This window comes from Trachypithecus francoisi, unplaced genomic scaffold (genome assembly GCF_009764315.1).
Source record: "Trachypithecus francoisi isolate TF-2019V2 unplaced genomic scaffold, Tfra_2.0 Lachesis_group3, whole genome shotgun sequence".
Taxonomy (NCBI): domain Eukaryota; kingdom Metazoa; phylum Chordata; class Mammalia; order Primates; family Cercopithecidae; genus Trachypithecus; species Trachypithecus francoisi.
In genome coordinates, this window is record NW_022681468.1 from 76,397,755 (window position 1) to 76,416,028 (window position 18,274).

General features: G+C 36.4%; 1 protein-coding gene across 2 annotated transcripts in view; it reads left to right on the plus strand.

Annotated features, from left to right (window-relative positions):
• Positions 1 to 18,274, plus strand: part of PRKD1 (protein kinase D1) — a 362,671-nt gene that overhangs the window by 262,630 nt on the left and 81,767 nt on the right. For both annotated transcript variants that reach the window (XM_033188361.1, XM_033188362.1), the window contains exons 3-4: positions 13,139 to 13,270; positions 15,500 to 15,660. In XM_033188361.1, coding sequence (XP_033044252.1) covers positions 13,139 to 13,270; positions 15,500 to 15,660 — 293 coding nt within the window. The remainder of the gene's footprint in view (positions 1 to 13,138; positions 13,271 to 15,499; positions 15,661 to 18,274) is intronic.

Genomic DNA, 18,274 nt, shown 5'->3' on the forward strand with positions numbered 1-18,274 from the left:
ACATACTTTTTGAAATTTGAATTGGAAACTGTTGAAACACTTTGAAATTGGAAATGTGTTTAAGATGTACCAAGTTCCCACCTGCCCCTCCCACCCAGAGAGCACTGTTTCAGGAAACCTTAGTTGAAATTTCTGTCAAACACAAGCAGAAACTGTTCCAGAACGCATACAATTTAAAAAACTTGTCTAATAAATTATTCAAACATTGCAGAATTTTACTACCTAAAAGCTGAAAAAGACTGTCCAAGAAAAGGAAAGAATACTATAGATCCTGTCCACTTATGGAATAGCTGATGTTTATGAGCATTTAGTATTCACTGGGCATGATAATGAGCCTTTTACCAAGATATAGAGACATCAAGGAATTTACTACTAACTCCTCAAGTTAGTAGCAAAATGGTACATAAATTCCAGGGATATCTGAATTCAGAGCCTACATGCAATTAATGATGTTTTATTTTTGTCTCCTGGATGCAAAAATTCTAAATAAAATGTTTGGAAAAAATGGAATCAATAAGCTTACAAAAGAATAATATAAAATATCCAAGTAAGTTATTATAGAAATAAGATGATTTGACATTATTAGTGAATCAGTTTTTATAATCTAGCATGAATTTTATAATTATTTATAAATTCTACATCAACTTATAGTGAAAAATCATTGGTTAGAAATAAAAATGTCCCCTTTTAAAATAATAAGGAATAACTAACTCAAATCAACAGCATCATATTTAACTAGACAATCTAAGGCACAGTCCCTTCAAGGTTAAGAAAAAAAGAACTGGGCTGGGCACGGTGGCATACGCCTGTAATCCCAGCACTTCGGGAGGCCAAGGCTGGTGGATCACCTGAGGTCAGGAGTTGGAGACCAGCCTGGCCAACATGGTGAAATCCTGTCTCTACTAAATTAGCTTGGCATGGTGCCACATGTCTGTAATCCCAGCTATTCGGGAGGCTGAGGCAGGAGAATCACTTCATCTGGGAGGCGGAGGTTGCAGTGAGCTGAGATCCCGCTGCTGCACTCCAGTCTGGGTGACAGAGGGAGATCCTGTCTCAAAACAAACAAACAACAACAACAACAAAACAGGACTGTTTGTTAAAGTTAAATACTGGTATTTCACATTTCTTCAGGAAGTTCTTTGCAAATGGAGTTAACACCACAAAATGAAATGAAGTGGAAATACTGGAGAAGGACAAAATGATACTTATTTGCAGTTGATATGATTACTTAGAAAATCCATGTGTAGGCCTGGATTCTGATTGATCTAAATTATTCTCCAGAAATTCCCTATTATTAGTTTGTAGCCTAATTTATCCATACTGAAATCCTTAATTTCATCATCTATAAAAAGTGGAAAATAATAGCACTCATTTTTGGAGTTTGGGGGTTTAAATAAAATTAATAATATGTTTAACACAGAATCTGACTAAAAGTAAGTGCTCGGTAAGTGTTAGCCAATTTCAGTAAGTAAATAATAAAATTTAAGAATAAAAATTAAACTTGAGCTTATCAAATAAATGGAGAAAAATTAATATGTCGTATATACTGGCTACGTGGTCTGAAGTTTTTGTTGCTGTTGTTAAATTCTCTCTTTAGAGCAGTGGGGTCCAGTTCAACTTTCTGGAAACATGGAAATGTTCTACACTCTGCAATATAGTAACCACTAGTCACATGTAGCTATTGAGAACTTGAATATAGCCAGTGTGACTGAGGAACTGAAGTTTTAATTGTATTAAATTTTAATTTAAATTGGAATAGCAACATGTGGCTAGTGGCTACCATATGGAAAATCAGAGCCCTAGAGGGTCTCATAAATTCACATGGCTTTATTTACTATTGTGACACTAATGACCCCCAGATTAACTCTATAGTCCATGTCCTACTCTAAATCTAAACTTCGCTGTGTACCCTATGTATTTATTTGCCTACTTTTCATCCACCCCTACCTGAATATCTCGATATTCTCAGTTGCACCTTGTACTTAACAGGTCAAAAACTGAACTTGGCCGGGCGCGGTGGCTGATGCCTGTAATCCCAGCACTTTGGCAGGCCGAGGCAGGCGGATCACGAGGTCAGGAGATCAGGACCATCCTGGCCAACATGGTGAAACCCTGTCTCTACTAAAAATACAAAAATTAACTGGGCTTGGCACATGGCTGTAATCCCAGCTATTCGGGACGCTGAGGCGGGAGAATCGCTTGAACCCGGAAGGCGGAGGTTGCAGTGAGCCGTGATTGCGCCACTGCACTCCAGCCTGGCGACATAGGGAGACTCCTTTGACCTCTACCTCATTGGAGCCTACTACTCTTGACTTGATCTCCACTTTCCATAAATCCTAGCTGACCTTCTACCCTAATTCCCAGGTGAATGAGTAAACTGATGCCACTGAAAGGATTCAGCTGGTGAATGGATGAGGCGTAGGATCTTAACAAAATGAAATACAACTCAGCAAAAAAAAAAATCTAATGAACTATGCATGCCTACAACGATGTGGATGACTTTCAAATGCATTAAACCGACAGAAGCTAGACTCAAAAGGTTACATGCATATGATACATTAGATAAGGGACAGAAAATAAATCAGTGATTGTCAGAAGAATGGGGATGGGGAAGCGATTGTCTACAAAGGGGCACAGAAAATTTGGGAATTGTTCTGTATCTCAATTTTGGTCCTGAGTTGTGTGTATGTATTTGTCAAGAATGTACACAAAAAGGAATAAATTTTACTTTATATAAGCTATTATCTCAACCTGATGAAAAAGCAGAAAATCAGATTTTTCATAAAGTTCTTCTTTTATTCTAATGAACCAGAGTGGACCAACTGAATCAGTCAGCTTTGTTCTTCATGAAGAATAGGGGGAGTCTCTAAGTACCAAGGTTCCCTCCTTTCAGTGCCGCTGAGCCACAGCTGGGACAATTCCTGCACACAGCAGGTGCCTTGGCCAACAGCGCTGAATTGGATTCAGCAATTGTTGAACTGTTGCTTCTTCTGGAGTGGGTATACCCTGAATATTTCACAGCTTTTAAAGGTTTTGTTGTTCATGAATCAAAAATAAGCATCTGTTTGTATGAAAAGTACAGTGAGACTTAAAGCAACTTGAAGTAAAGCACATAGAACCTCGTCCTGTGTCTGTAACTGCAAATGTATTGTATTTGACAACAGTGATGCTATTTGTCCTGAGAAGCCCTGCTGCCTGTCAGAATATTTCTGAATAATACTGTACCTAGCCTTTGTCTACCAACCTTTTGTAAGAAGTTTAAAGGTAATTTGCATGCTGGTGTTCCTCATATAAATTAGGTCATTATCCTTTTAAAGGTATAAAGCCTCCTGTACACGATGGAGCTTTCTAAGAAAAACAGATTTGACCTTTCTTTCCCTCTATTCAGGGTGCCTGCAGTGCTTACACTCATTAGCTAGAATTTGACTCCATGACATTTTTACTTAATTTTCTTTTTCCTCTATGTTGGACACATGGGGCAACCATTTATAGTCTTTCTTGACCTGAGATGCTTTCTAATCTCTTTCCAGCTGTGGCATTTGTCATTCAGTCACATCAGGATATGGTGACCCTTCTTTCCCCACTGCAATTCCCAACTGTTAATTAATTCATATTAGGGAAGGAACTAGACACAGCCCTATGGACCCAGCTCCATTTAGTTAGTGTTAACCAGGACAGTAGATAGAAAAGCAGTTTCCTCTGGAGTGGAAACATAGGCTTTATAAGGTAGTAGAAGGAACAAATAATACTAGTTTTTATAGCTCTTAGTTTTTAAGGGCTCTGAATTGGCAACAGACTTAGAAACAGCATTCCCCTCCATTAGTAATGATGGTTGTGACAATAATTATTATTAATAATAACTGGGATTCAAACTCAGGTCTTTCTGACCACAAAGCCCATATACTTCATCCTTGTGCTAAGAACTTTTTGTGACAGCTCCCACCAGTATGCTAAGGACGATACTAATTACTTTGTATCCTCCTTATAATCCAGTGAGATTCATTACACGAAGCCTATTTTATAGAAAAGGACTCTGAGGTTCAGAGAGGTAAAGTAACTTCCCCCAGGTCATGCATTTGCTGTGACCAGGATCAGAGCCTAGGTCTTCCCTGGCACTCTGTCCATGCTTTTTATCACTACTGACACCATATTGCACTTAGAATAACAAGGTACTAGCCAAAACATCTCTGGAAAGCAATGCTAGACACTTTTTTAAATGTGATCCAAGATATTATTCTGATGGACTTTACTTTTGAACTTGAAATACTGTATTTACTGATTATTGAGACTTAAATAAAATGTAGAGCCTTAGAACTGCAGGGAAGCAACATGTTTATGAGAATTAATCACTTTTATATGTGCATACGCAGTTAGAGAAGTTGTGGTCTTGCAATGTGTAATGTTATGTGTGAACAAATAAACAATTAAGGGGTGGCAATATTCAGTGATACATTTTATGATGGAAGTGCCCAGGACGCTATGAAACAGAGAAGAGGGCAGTCTTCTGCAGGTGGGGGTAGGCATATCCCAGAATAGGTGACACTGAGCTGAAGTGTGGGTCGGGTGGAACCTGGCTACCTGAGAAGTATGTATGCAAAACAGAAGGAGAGATTGACGTGAAAGACAGTGAAGCATTCTTAGAAATGGCTGGAGAAAAAGTATGTTGAGGAGAGTATGCTTGGCCAACTCAGTATGGAGGTAGATGGCACAAAATAATCCCATTTTATAGCTCTCTCGTCCTTTAGCTACATAAGGCTCCATTTTGTAAAAAGAACTTTATTTTTTATAAAGCTTTTAAAAATAAATTTATTTATTTGAATGGACAGATAATAATTGTGTATATTTTGTATCTGTTTTATTCAAGCAACATCTTCCTGGCAGGAAGCATTGCTGCTTTTCAAGCAGATGTTTTGCAGCAGCCATAGAGCTCAGTTGCCTGGAAAAGAACTAAAGGATCCTTCACGTGTTAACTGTAACAGCTCTGTGGGTTCATGAGTAGATCCTAAGCTATTTCTTGAGCAAGGCTTTAGCCCTGCCATCAAACACTCCTGCTGTTCTGGTGCATCCTTCTGGTTTTAAAAAATGAAAAAAATAATTTCTTTTTTTTTCTGAGGAGTGAATACATGTTAACTTTCTTTATTTTCATAATAGAACATAGGCCTTGTTACCTGCTTGTCTGGAATCTAAAACTGCCTGGGGATCTCTCCTTGAATGTTAGTAATTATGTTCTATGTACCTGGAGTTATTAAGCATAATTAGATTTCTGTGACCTAGAATATATAATTATTATAAATAAATCTACTCTAACTATGCTAAATTAAAGAGACTATTATATGACTCCTTGGCAAGTCAACCAGTAGTGCCTACATGATCATGCTAATGAGTCTTTCTCATTTGATTTCTTGCATCACTGCAGATTTATGACCTCCTGTTTCTAAGTCATCTTGTCACCAGAGATTTAATAAGGATTCACTCTGTTCTCTTCTAGTTTTTCTATGATTTTATATTTTTATTTAACTTTTTGCTCAGCAGGTAATTATTTTAGTATAAGAGAGGAAATACTGTTTCAAGTAGTATTTTCCCCTATGTTGCTAATCGTTACTAATTGTTAATTATTTTTTATTTTATTTTATTTTATTTTTTGAGACAGAGTCTCGCTCTGTCGCCCAGGCTGGAGTGCAGTGGCACAATCTTGGCTCACTGCAAGCTCTGCCTCCTGGGTTCACACCATTCTCCTGCCTCAGCCTCCCGAGCTGGGACTACAGGCACCCGCCACGGCACCCAAGACGGGGTTTCACCGTGTTAGCCAGGATGGTCTCGATCTCCTGACCTCATGATCCGCCTGCCTCAGCCTCAGAAAGTGCTGAGATTACAGGCATAAGCCACTGCGCCTGGCCAATTTGTTAATTATTTTGAAATGATATCTCCACCTTTGACATTGATTTCTGTTAAGACTTATATTTTAAATATATACATAAGGTAGATTTCTGGGTCACTAATTCTAGCCTACTGATCTCTCTCTTTTGTCTTTCACAGCCACCCATATTTTAAAATATCAACATTTTATAGAATATTTTAATAGCAAGTAGAGCAGAATTTATTTACTTTTCTGTTACATTTTTCTATTCTTATTAGAATATGTTCTATTCTTCTTACAAAAGGGCTTTAGAATAGTTTCATTAAGCAAACATCATTCTGTTAGGATATTGAGATAGATGTTTTCTTAAATGTTGCGGGAAGTTAGGGACCCTGAACGGAGGGACCGGCTGAAGCCAGGGCAGAAGAACATAAATTGTGAAGATTTCATGGACATTTATTAGTTCCCCAAATTAATACTTTTATAATTTCTTACACCTGCCTTTACTGTAATCTCTGAACGTAAACTACGAAGATTTCATGGTCACCTATGACTTCCCCAATCAATACCCTTGTGTTTTCCTATGCCTTTCTTTACTTTAATCTCTTAATCCCATCATTTTCTTCCTAAACTGAGGAGGGTGAATATTGCCTCAGGACCCTGTGATTGTATCAACTGCACAAATTGTTTGTAGAGCATGTGTGTTTGAACAATATGAAATCTGGGCATCTTAAAAAAAGAACAGGATAACAGCGATGTTCAGGAAACAAGAAAGGTAACTTTGAACTGGCCGCTGGTGAGCAGGACAGAACAGAGCTATATTTCTCCTCTTTCATAAGCAAATAGAACTATCACTGAATTCTTTTTCTCAGCAAGAAACATCCCTGAGAAAGAGAATGTGCACTGAAGGTAGACTTATAGACGGCCCCTTTAAGGCGTCCCGTCTTTTATGATTGAAGCCGAAGGGATGAAATGAAGGGATGAAATAAGCCCCGGTCTCCTGTAGTGCTCCCAGGCTTATTACGTGGAGGAAAATTCCCGCCTAATAAATTGTGGTCAGACAGGTTATCTGCTCTCAAACCCTGTTTCCTGATAAGATGTTATCAATGACAATGCATGCCCAAAACTTCATTAGCAATTTTAATTTCACCTCATCTGGTGGTCCTGTGATCTCCCCTGCCTCCGTTTGCTTTGTGACATTTTATTACCTTGTGAAGTATGTGATCTCTGTGACCCACACCCTATTTGTGCACTCCCTCCCCTTTTGAAAATCGCTAACGAAAACTTGCTGGTTTTATGGCTCCAGGAACATCAGGGATCCTGCCGACATGTGATGTCTCCCCCGGACACCCAACTTTAAATTTCTCTCTCTTGTGCTCTTTCCCTTTATTTCTCAACCCAGCCGAGACACTTAGGAAATAGAAAAGAAGCCACATTAAACATCGGGAGCCGGTTCTCCCAATACTTAAAGTTAAAAATAAGCTTTTAAGTACTCATCTATAATTCATTTGGGCCTATTGAAAATAATTTCTTTAAAGCTCCTTTCTCATCCATCCTAGACTTTTTTTTTTCTTGATATGTTACTTCTTATTTTTTTTCTTTTAGTTTAACGATGGTCTTTTTTTCTAGAAAAGATAAAAACAAAAATATAATTGAATAGCTTTTTTTATTTTGTCTGTTTTCATTAAACTATTTATTTCTGTGTTTGAGGCCTATCTCTGCTTCATTTTTGCCACATGAAACACACAGCTGAAAGCCCTTCTGTTCTCTTTTAGCTTTTAAAAAGCTTCAGCTTTTCCTTCTTTTGGCCTTCCTAGGGTGGTTCTCTGGCTGGAGCCACTTACTTGCATTCAGTCTGACTCTGTGCTGCTCCTTCTGTTGTTGATACTTTACTTTTGTGAACCTGAGCTTCTCAGACAGTTCCATGGGCAGTCACATCATTTATCTAGTTACCACTCCCTTTTCTTCCTAATTAGGGCAACTTGCTATTGTGTTCTCAGTCTGGCTTGTGAGACCTTTTTCTCTTGTAGCCATATTTTTTTTTTAATCTCTAACCACAGACTTAGGAAATAACTTCCCAGAAACTTCTGAGCTGCCTAGTCAACATATCTAAATACATTTTTTTTTTCTCTTGGCTACTATGATCTCTGAGATGATATATTCACAGCCTCCCAAATTCCCATCATTGCACCTCACTAACAAGTTTCTGGTCAGATGTTAAGTCAAAAATGGAGATGCCCTTCATTTCATCACCCATCTGAAAGATGTTATTGCAAGTCCCTCTACAGGAATTTATTGAATGTTCTTGTTGGAGAGTTGTGAGGATGTTTTCAGGTATAACAAAAATGTGAAATGTGAGATTAATTTGAACAACGGTTGCATGAAGGGAGAATCTGAAATAAAACTGGCTTGGAAAGACTGGGACCAATAGAGAAGCAGGAAAAAATGACCAACCTTGGGGGTTGGGTATGTGTGTATTGTGTGGAGGGGAGGGAGTATGGACATGTGCAAGCTTAATTTTACAAGCGCTGTCACACACCTGGGCCACAATAGTGTGGAATTGATCTGTTGTCATCTCTCAGTTCCCTGCCTCATGGACAATTTGTAGTCATTCTTGCTGATTACCCTGACAATGCACCAAAGATGATAAAGTGTCAAGAACCCACAATAACTGTAAAGAAATATACAGACAATCCTATGTTATTTATAGTTAAAATCAGACTAGATAGAAATGTTCCCTCTTTTATCCTGTTCTCTGCTTTTCAAAATACTATTCAACCTTCAGGATTCTGTACAATTTCCTCTCTTGGATGAAGCTTTCCCTGACAGACCTAGACAGACTTAGCCACCCTTTGTCTTGTGTTCCATCCCTGCATTGGGTATTACAAATATACATGGGACTGTCATCCTCATTTTGACTTTGAACTCTCAACTACAGATATCGTTCCTTAGTCCTTTTTCTATTTTCAACATATACTATATTACCTAGTAGATTCTAGATATATTAATAACATATAACATAAATAAACTATATTACCTTGAAATTATTAGGACTGCTTTACTTACATGAGCTCACTTAAATGCATAAAAATGCCTTATTTTTAAAGGCTTGCTTTTACCACTGTAATTAGTAAGTAAAAGTTAGAGAAGTATATTGGGGCCTCAATAAAAAGAACTTTCTAATAATTTGAGATATTCGCAAATGCAATAAACTGACTATGAGTAGTGATCATTCCACCAGTGATGTGTGTTTATGGGTGAATGAAAGGAAGTTTAAAGAAGATATGGCCGACCCCCAAGTTTGGTCATTTTTTCCTGCTTCTCTGTTGGTCCCAGTCTCTCCAAGCTAGTTTTATATCAGAGTCTCCCTTCATGCAACCGTTGTTCAAATTAATCTCACATTTCACATATTGGTTTTTTGTTTTGTTTTGTTTTGGTTTTGGTTTTTGAGACGGAGTCTCATTCTGTTGTCCAGGCTGGAGTGCAGCGGTGCAATCTCGGTTCATTGCAACCTCTGCCTCCCAGGTTCAAGTGATTCTCCTGCCTCAGCCTCCTGAGTAGCTGGGATTATAGGCATGAGCCACTATGCCCAGCTAATTTTTGTATTTTTAGTAGAGATGGGATTTTACCATGTTGGCCAGGCTGGTCTCGAACTCCTGACCTCAGATGATCTGCCTGCCTTGGCCTCCCAAAGTGTTGGGATCACAGGCGTGAGCCACTGCGCCCAGCCAATATTGTTTTGTTTTGTTTTTAATCTACAGAATACCTTAAAAATGGCAAGTATGTGGTTTTGTGTAGGAGTGGTATCCAGAAACTATTTTCAATATTCTAGACACTAAAGAAATAAAAATTGCCCACAACAAAGCTTCACAGCTTTCAGAAACTTCAGAATGTTTTGCTTTGGAACAGAACAAACTAATCAATTCAATGTGGTGACATGTTATCATGTGGACACAAAGCTCCAGTTGGCTGTTAGCTCACCTATGCATCATTACCATTGACTTTTGTAAAAGTTGAAAAACCAATTACTGTTCCTCAATTTGTTTGGAAAGGAGGATTTCTAAACATGGAGCTCATGCAAAAAGCATACTAAAAGAATTTTTGATCTTGAGAACTGGATAAATTTTTTGTGTACTTTATTTCATGGCTTCTTATTTTCCCAACATTGTTATAAGATAATAATGCATGTTACAAAGGGTTATGATTTATACATATTTAATTGCACTCTCTAAAAATACATAAAATAAAGGTACAGCTTATGATCCATGGTGTTTAAATAGTCAAAGAAATATAAGTTGAGTAATAGTGGCTGAGAGAGTTTATATGGTTCTGGTATCAGGACTGCCTGAGTTCAGATTCTGTATTACCTAGTGTAGCTCCTTAATTTCTGAGTATCAGTTTTCTCATCTGTAAAATGGGCGTAGGCATAATAACTACCTTATAGATTGCTTAAGCATTTCCTCTCATTATATCAGTCCCAACTTGTCATAGCCAGAAAGAGTTTATGCTTCTCCCATTGACAAAATTACCAGTTTTAAAAAACAGTACTGAAATTCTTGGAAGATCTGACATTATTTTGTTTTACTATGCAAATAATTTTGACCTTTAGAGATTATTTTGCTTCAGAAGTCTTATTTCTTCTGTACTGCTAACCAAACAGTTTACTCCATTTGTGCAACAATTTATAATGAACCATTAAAGAACTGATTATCTTAGGGTTTTTGGCTCAATTACCTGTTTCAAATGCTCAATGACTAAGAAAAGCATGTCATTTTCTCTTTTCTTGCACACTGGAGTATAACAATAGGCTGTGAATAGAGCAAATCAGAGAGACACAAATACCAGTATAAGGGGCCTATTGTGTTTAGTTTGTTGCCCTGTCATATGGTTTTAATTTAGGTTGGCTGATTGATTATGACAGACTAACAGATAGCCCATTGTTCCTCTCTTAGAATCTTTAGACAGTTTAATATTCCTATTCTTATCTGTCCATTTTGATTCCTAAACCTAAATGAAATGGAATTATAGCATTCACTTTGTTTTCCTGTGCTAAGTGATTATCTCTGAAGTGCAATTTTGTGATTAGGCGAGATGGCATGCATACTCTCAACTAATGCTGATTTCCCCCAGGGTGCAGAACAGGTAAATTCATAATGAATGGATGTTGTGCTTTGATTTCAAATGGATGTAAAACCTCACCACACTGCATAGTTTTATTTTAAAAATGTATTTAATTATTCTAAAATTAACAGGAGAATATTAAAATTGAACTTTAGAAATATGGCATTTAAACATAAGTCAAGGGTGCTAACTGCTTATGAATGTTAATCCACTTCAAAAAATAAAAAAGAAATTACCTGGCATAAATTGGGGGAGTGTCACTGAAAATCTTTAGTTTAATTATTTATATTCCTTCTCATTAATTCCAAAAATGTCTGAATCCAGCTTGGTATTTGTATTGTCAAATTCTAATGTTGCTTATTTTGAATACTACAGTAATTATTCAACTAATCATTGTCATATTATTGTCATAGTTGTTTGGTCTGGCGGGATGATTTGGGACTGAGGGGAGAAGCTAGAAGTTAAGAATTGGCATAAAGTTTTATCTTTAATTATTTTCTTTGATATTTTAAAAATAAATTTTCTACATGAGTATAAGAGACCAATTTTAAAGAGAATTTAGCATTCTCCCAACTGGACACATTTTGACCAAACCACCAAAGTAGATGATTGGTACCCAAAGCACACTTTTTTTTTCTGATCTACTTGGAGTAAGCATTGACAATTATATTGTGGATCTTGAAGTGGGAAATGTGATATGCAATTTCCTAAACTTATTTGAATTGAGGAGGAAAGGAAAGGAAGGCAGAAACAAGGAATATATTGAAGGCCTCAGTTTTCCCCAAAATTATCTTAAAATAAAATCTTACAAAATTAAGTTCATATGGTTCTGTTCTTACATTAATGGAAGTTTAAATTTTAAGGGACTGGAGAAGTCATCATCAGACAGACTGTCTCTTTTTAGGTATGAGAAACTGAGGCTCGTGCTTATTGAGATGTCACTCAACCATGACAATAATATGACAATGATTAGTTGAATATTTACTGTAGTATTCAAAATAAGCAACATTAGAATTTGACAATACGAATACCAAGCTGGATTCAGACATTTTTGAAATTAATGAGAAGGAATATAAATAATTAAACTAAAGATTTTCAGTGACACTCCCCCAATTTATGCCAGGTAATTTCTTTTTTATTTTTTGAAAAGGATTAACATTCATAAGCAGTTAGTAAAAGTCAGGCTTCCCCCAGGTTTTCTAACTGCCAGGTGCTATACTGTGCAGCCTCAACCTCAGGCTTACTGCGTGCACATAGGTCTGGAAAGATCCACCACTTTCCATTAGGACATTGAGAAAAAAGCTAATCTTTCTGCTGTCTATACCTTTCTATTTCTTGATTTGAGCAACAACAAAAAAAGCACAAACCACTTTTATAATATAATAAAAAAATCATATGGAAAAATGTAATAAAAATGGATTTTAATATCCTGCATGAGTACCATACAGAATAAGCAACAGTAAGCAACACCAAAAAGTTCCCTACAACATGAATATGGCTGATTAAGGTATATTTCTCAGAATGGACTGCAATTCACCAGCGTATGTATTAAATCCCTCTCTTTGGCATGTTGGTGAAGTGGCTGCTTCGTTGTTGCTCAGTCATGACTTAAATGCTTAGTTATACATTGCCCAAGAGTTCAAACAGCTCTATCCCTATATAAGGAAGCCCCTCATCTTTTATATCTGTCTTTCAGCTGGACCCTGTAATGTACTTCTTCATGGTCATACTCAAGTATACTATTTTTCAGATCTGTCTGAATTCAATTCATCAACTTTTCATTAATAGTTTTTAATACCTTTCTGGTTCACTTAAGTAAGATAAAAAGTAACATTTTTTAAGTATCATCAGGTATTTGTAAATCAGGTTTACTTATACTTTCATTCATGCTTTCTGCTAGTTTTTTGGCCATTTTTAAAGTGGTCTGAAACTTGGTCAAGCAGGAAGAGGAGAAGAGAGACGGTTGCTGTGCCACCAACTGTAAAACTGTGGCTGGGAATAATGTCTAATGGCTGAAAGTGCAAGCTGTGTTGCATCTTATCTTCCCTAACTTTGGCTAGAGAGTTATATCTGTACTGGCATATTTATTATCTTGCATACTTTTGATTTACAGATCAGAGTGCCTATTCGACTTACTTTTCAACATCACTATTTTTACAGCTTCTGCCACCTTTGAAGACTTTCAGATTCGTCCCCACGCCCTCTTTGTTCATTCATACAGAGCTCCAGCTTTCTGTGATCACTGTGGAGAAATGCTGTGGGGGCTGGTGCGTCAAGGTCTTAAATGTGAAGGTAAGTTATTTTCTTCCCATGCAAGTTAAATGTGTGCTGTTCTCCTATGTTTATTGCAGCAGAATTCACAATTGCAAAGATATGTAAAAGCTAAGTGCCCATCAACCAATGAGCGGATAAAGAAAATGTGGTACATATATACATATATATACACGCACATATATATACTTTTTTTATCTACTCGTTGGTTGAGAAAATATGATGTTTTTATGTGTGTGCATACATAGATCTATCTATATATACACCTATATACATAAGTCTACGTGTATATATACACCTATTTACATAGATCTATGTATATATACACATATATACATACACACACATATATACAAATATGTATATACATTGGTGTGTGTGCGTGTATGCGCTCCACATTCTCTTTATCCACTCATTGGTTGATGGGCACTTAGGTTGATTCCATACCTTTGCAATTGTGAATACAGTTCACAATATGCATTATATATATACACACACACACACACACACACACACACACACACACACCATGAAGTACTACTCAGCCATGAAAAAGAACAAAATAATGTCTTTTGCAGCAACTTGGATAGAACTGGAGGCCATTATCCTAACTGAAGTAACTCAGGAACAAAATACCAATTTCTACATGTTCTCATTTTTAAGTGGAAGCTAAGCTGTGGGTACACAGGGGCACACAGTGTGGTGCAATAGACATTGGAGAATCAGAAGCAGGAGGTTCAGAGGTGGCTGAGGGATGAAAAACTACCTATTGTGTGCAATGAATATACACTATTTGGGTGACATCTATACTAAAAGCCCAGACTTTACCACTATATAATTCATTCATGTACTGAAAACCACTTGTACACCTAAAGCTAATAAAATAGTAAAAAGTAAAAAATAATGCATGCTGGAGCTATCTGCTTATGTTGTGCAGTCTACAGTAATGTAGCAGTATCTCCCTCGGAAGTATCTTCCAGGCATTTAGGGGTACATGGATTGTCTTCTGTTCATTTCTTTAAGTTTCCTGTCTTGAACAAAGTCGGTCTGACCTGGGAGCCCTTATTCTCACATCTTTTCTCCTTTATCATATGGACATGTTTCACCCCTATATGATGCTCGATATTTTATCAGCCAACTACAAATAAAATTTGCCTAGTAAGTAAGTCAGAAATTGGAATAGTAGACATTGAATACACATTTGTTGAAATGAGCAGAGATTTGGGAAATTAAACCATCTAAGTTCACTCAGCTGTTGAGTCGCGAACTAGAACATGTACCTGCATTTCTGCACCAACAACATAGTTTTATTATAATGTGGAAAGAACACTTTGAGCTGCACAATTCAAGGTGCTAGGACACCATGATATAATCTTTAAAACTTGCACAATTGTGCTCTATTCTCTTTGGATTGGGAGGGCAGGGATAGAGCTCTTTGAACTTTGACAAATATAACTGAGCATTTATTATGCAACATACAAATAAGCTATCTGCAATTTCTGAACTTCTCTCTGTGAGGAGGGAAGCTAGGAGACAATGATCTGGAAGAAACTCTGCCTAAAATGTAGTTTTATGAAAATTTGTCTCTCCGGACTGCTGTGTTCTAAGTGATGGCCTCCAGCTACATGGGGAATATGAATAGTAAAAATATTGAAAGGAAACTGACACTTGCCTAGGTGGGAAATCTGTTTCCAATTATCGATCACCTACCATGTGGAAACCAGCATGTGAGGTACTTTATGTATCTTCTTAGTAATTCTACAAGGTTTTAGAATTACCTCCATTTTAGAGATGAGAAAACTGAGGTGAAAACTTCGTTCAAGGCCATGTAGACAAGCAAGTTATGAGACCCAGATTCAAATTAGTGTTGTCTAAAACTTGTGATGTGCTGTGATTAATATTCCTTTATGTGTCCACTCACATTTGAACTTGTGGCAGCTAAAAGTGGCTCAGATAATCTAATTTGAGTTAATTTCTATATCCCTTAAAGCCTAACTCTGTTATATCACAGAACATTTTTTTAAAATGATAACTAGTATAGTTCCTGAACTTGTGCAATAAGATCAGAATTCAAAACCCATTAACAAATGAGAAAAAAATCAGAGAATATTCAATAGAAAATTTGAATTTACAAATACCCTCAAGAAAACAGAAGCTGTACTATTTTTTAAAAATTCTACTTTACACTAATATTGAAATCACTTTTTAATTTATGGCTCAACAAAAATAATTTTTATTTTCCCTTTCCAGGATGTGGTCTGAATTACCATAAAAGATGTGCATTTAAAATACCCAACAATTGCAGTGGTGTGAGGCGGAGAAGACTCTCGAATGTTTCCCTCACTGGGCTCAGCACCATCCGCACATCATCTGCTGAACTCTCTACCAGTGCCCCTGATGAGCCCCTTCTGGTAAGGCCTCCTGTTTACTCATTTCTCCATTTACATGAGAAATCTGTGGGATCATGTGATAGCAATGTCAATCCAAGACAGGGCCCTAGGAGGGAGAATGCAGCCTGAGTGTTAATGACAGTGTTTCTTCAGGGCTTGTGCTGTAGATTGGTCAGTGCCTCATCAAATATCCAACAGTTTTGAGTTTGCTTTTATCTCTGAGCTTAGGGAAATTGTAAAATATGTGAGGTTTTATCGTGGTCATAGGGCCAGAGCAGCACGAACTAATGTGTTAATGTTGCAAAACATCGCTTGTCAAAATTTGGAAACTAGAGAGATACAAAATGTTCTCTGAAGATTATTAGAGGAATCTGTGGCATGACTGAATATTTATTTTGAGAAGAAACTTGAAATTTGCTCTTGTGAAACCATGAAAGTCTTTATGTCTTTATTGCTTGGCATACTGGCATACATGCAGGCTTATTGTCAAAAACTGATTGATATGTCCTGTGAGAAAATTAGGACTTAACACTTTAAATATTTCCATTTGCTTTAGACTGTGTGTGGGGGGTGTATATATATACACATGCATGACGTGGGACGGATAGACTTGTGTGGCTTAAGGATTGTGTGTCTCTATTTTCTCTCTCTCTGGGAGTGTGTGTTAATGGGATTGTGCATTACTAAGTTGTGCATCACTGGGCTATGCATGGCTGAGTCTGTGTCTCCCTGGGGTTGTATATATATATATACACCCCACACACATGCACACACATCTTATGGATATGGTTAATATTCTTCTTTAAGAAAGTTAAATTTGGATTTTCCAAACATCCAAAACAAAATAAAAATTGTGGTAATTATGTGAATTATTTAAAATAAAAACACATTCTGAAATAGGCTAATAGTTTGAGGATTTAAATTTCCCATATTTACCCCCTCTATCTCCCAATGGATATTACAATGATGCTTTATAATCCTGTTATTGTAAAAATCAATTAGGAAAAAGTTTTGAAAATACTAAAACATTTAGGTTGAATAGATCCCTCTTGGAGTGGAGAGTGGTAATAAATTCTGAAGACATCTATAAGAAGTATAAGAAGTTGTATAAATTACTTGTTTGGAAAAACTTTTTTGCGATCATGATCTTTATATCACCAAAATTTTTTTACAGTGTCAGCCAGGAGTATAAGTCAAATGAATTATATTAATAATTAGGAAAAATCCCATACTCTCTTATAGGGCTCTCTTTTAGGAGTTTTTTGTGTTTTCAGTACATCATTAAGTGAACCTAGTTGGAGAAGGCAGGTACTAAATTTCACCAATAACTAGAAGAACATATTGTAATTTCGTACCTATTCAGAATGTGTAAGCGTGATCATATATTATTCTATAAAGTTCTATTAATTGAAATTATGATAATCTTACTGAAAGGTGCTTAAGTCAAAGTCTGTGTTTTAAAATAATCCTGTGTCATCTTCTCAGCTCAGAAGTTCTTTGAGTTTGAATTTTCGTAATTAGTGATTTTACAAGTGACAGCAGTTACTCTTGCTTTTAAGTATAGCTGCTGTGAGTCATGATGTTTATAAGATAGAACTTTAAAAATAAGTTTAAGAAACAAAATTGTAAATTATGCATATATGTATATAAATGTATAGTTTCTATATAAATCTAATTTAGCTTATGTAAGTATAATTTAACACAGATTTTTGTGTTTTTAAACCAACGTATTTTATTGCTTTATGTAACCAAATTATAACTACTAAATTATCTGAATTACTTGCTACATCACATAAAATGTTGAAATTAAATGGTGAATTAAAATTCTTGTAAAATGCTTAAAAGCTATTTTATAAATACATATTTTTAAAATTAGACTTTAACTGTGTCTGTCAAGAATACTTGTAAAATTATGATCAAATCACATGTTTACTAAGTGAGAAAATATTGGAGCCACAAGGCACTTTTTAAAGCTACTGGGATGGGAGTCATAAGCTTTCATGATCTTGTATAAAATGCCTTCAGGTAACCTTTAAATGAGAAATGCCTTTGGAAGTAATGTTTGTGATACTATTTGACACACTGGTTCTCAGAATCGTGTTTTAAACACAGCAAAGCCCTTTGTGTCCTTATGGGGTGCCTACTTGTCTCTGTTTTTATCCAATCCCAGAGAAAGTAGGAAACATTGGCCCACCTTGAGGAGGACATATATTTACATGTTGCCTTTGTTCCCTTTCATGTCTTCACCCCTTCATACGGGAACAAAAGCACCCTGTTTGACCAAGGCACACTGGGAGTATCATGCCTATGTCCCTTTTCAACCCAATAACACCAATAACTATAGTTTAAAAGTTATAGTGGGTGCCTAATAGGTGATATTATGGCAATAATAGTAAAACCTTTGGGTTCTATATACATTAAAGAATAATTTCCATTTCCAAAAAGAATGATGGCCTGACCCTTGTAAAGATGGCATTGCTCATTAATGCCACTAGAACATCCATTTTGCAAATCTGCCATAGTAAGTATATTTTCTCTCATATATAAGAAAGTTATATTTTCCATAAATGATTGCCTATTTTGACTATAAAATTCCTTTTTCAGATACAGATTATGACATTGGTAATTCTGTTTG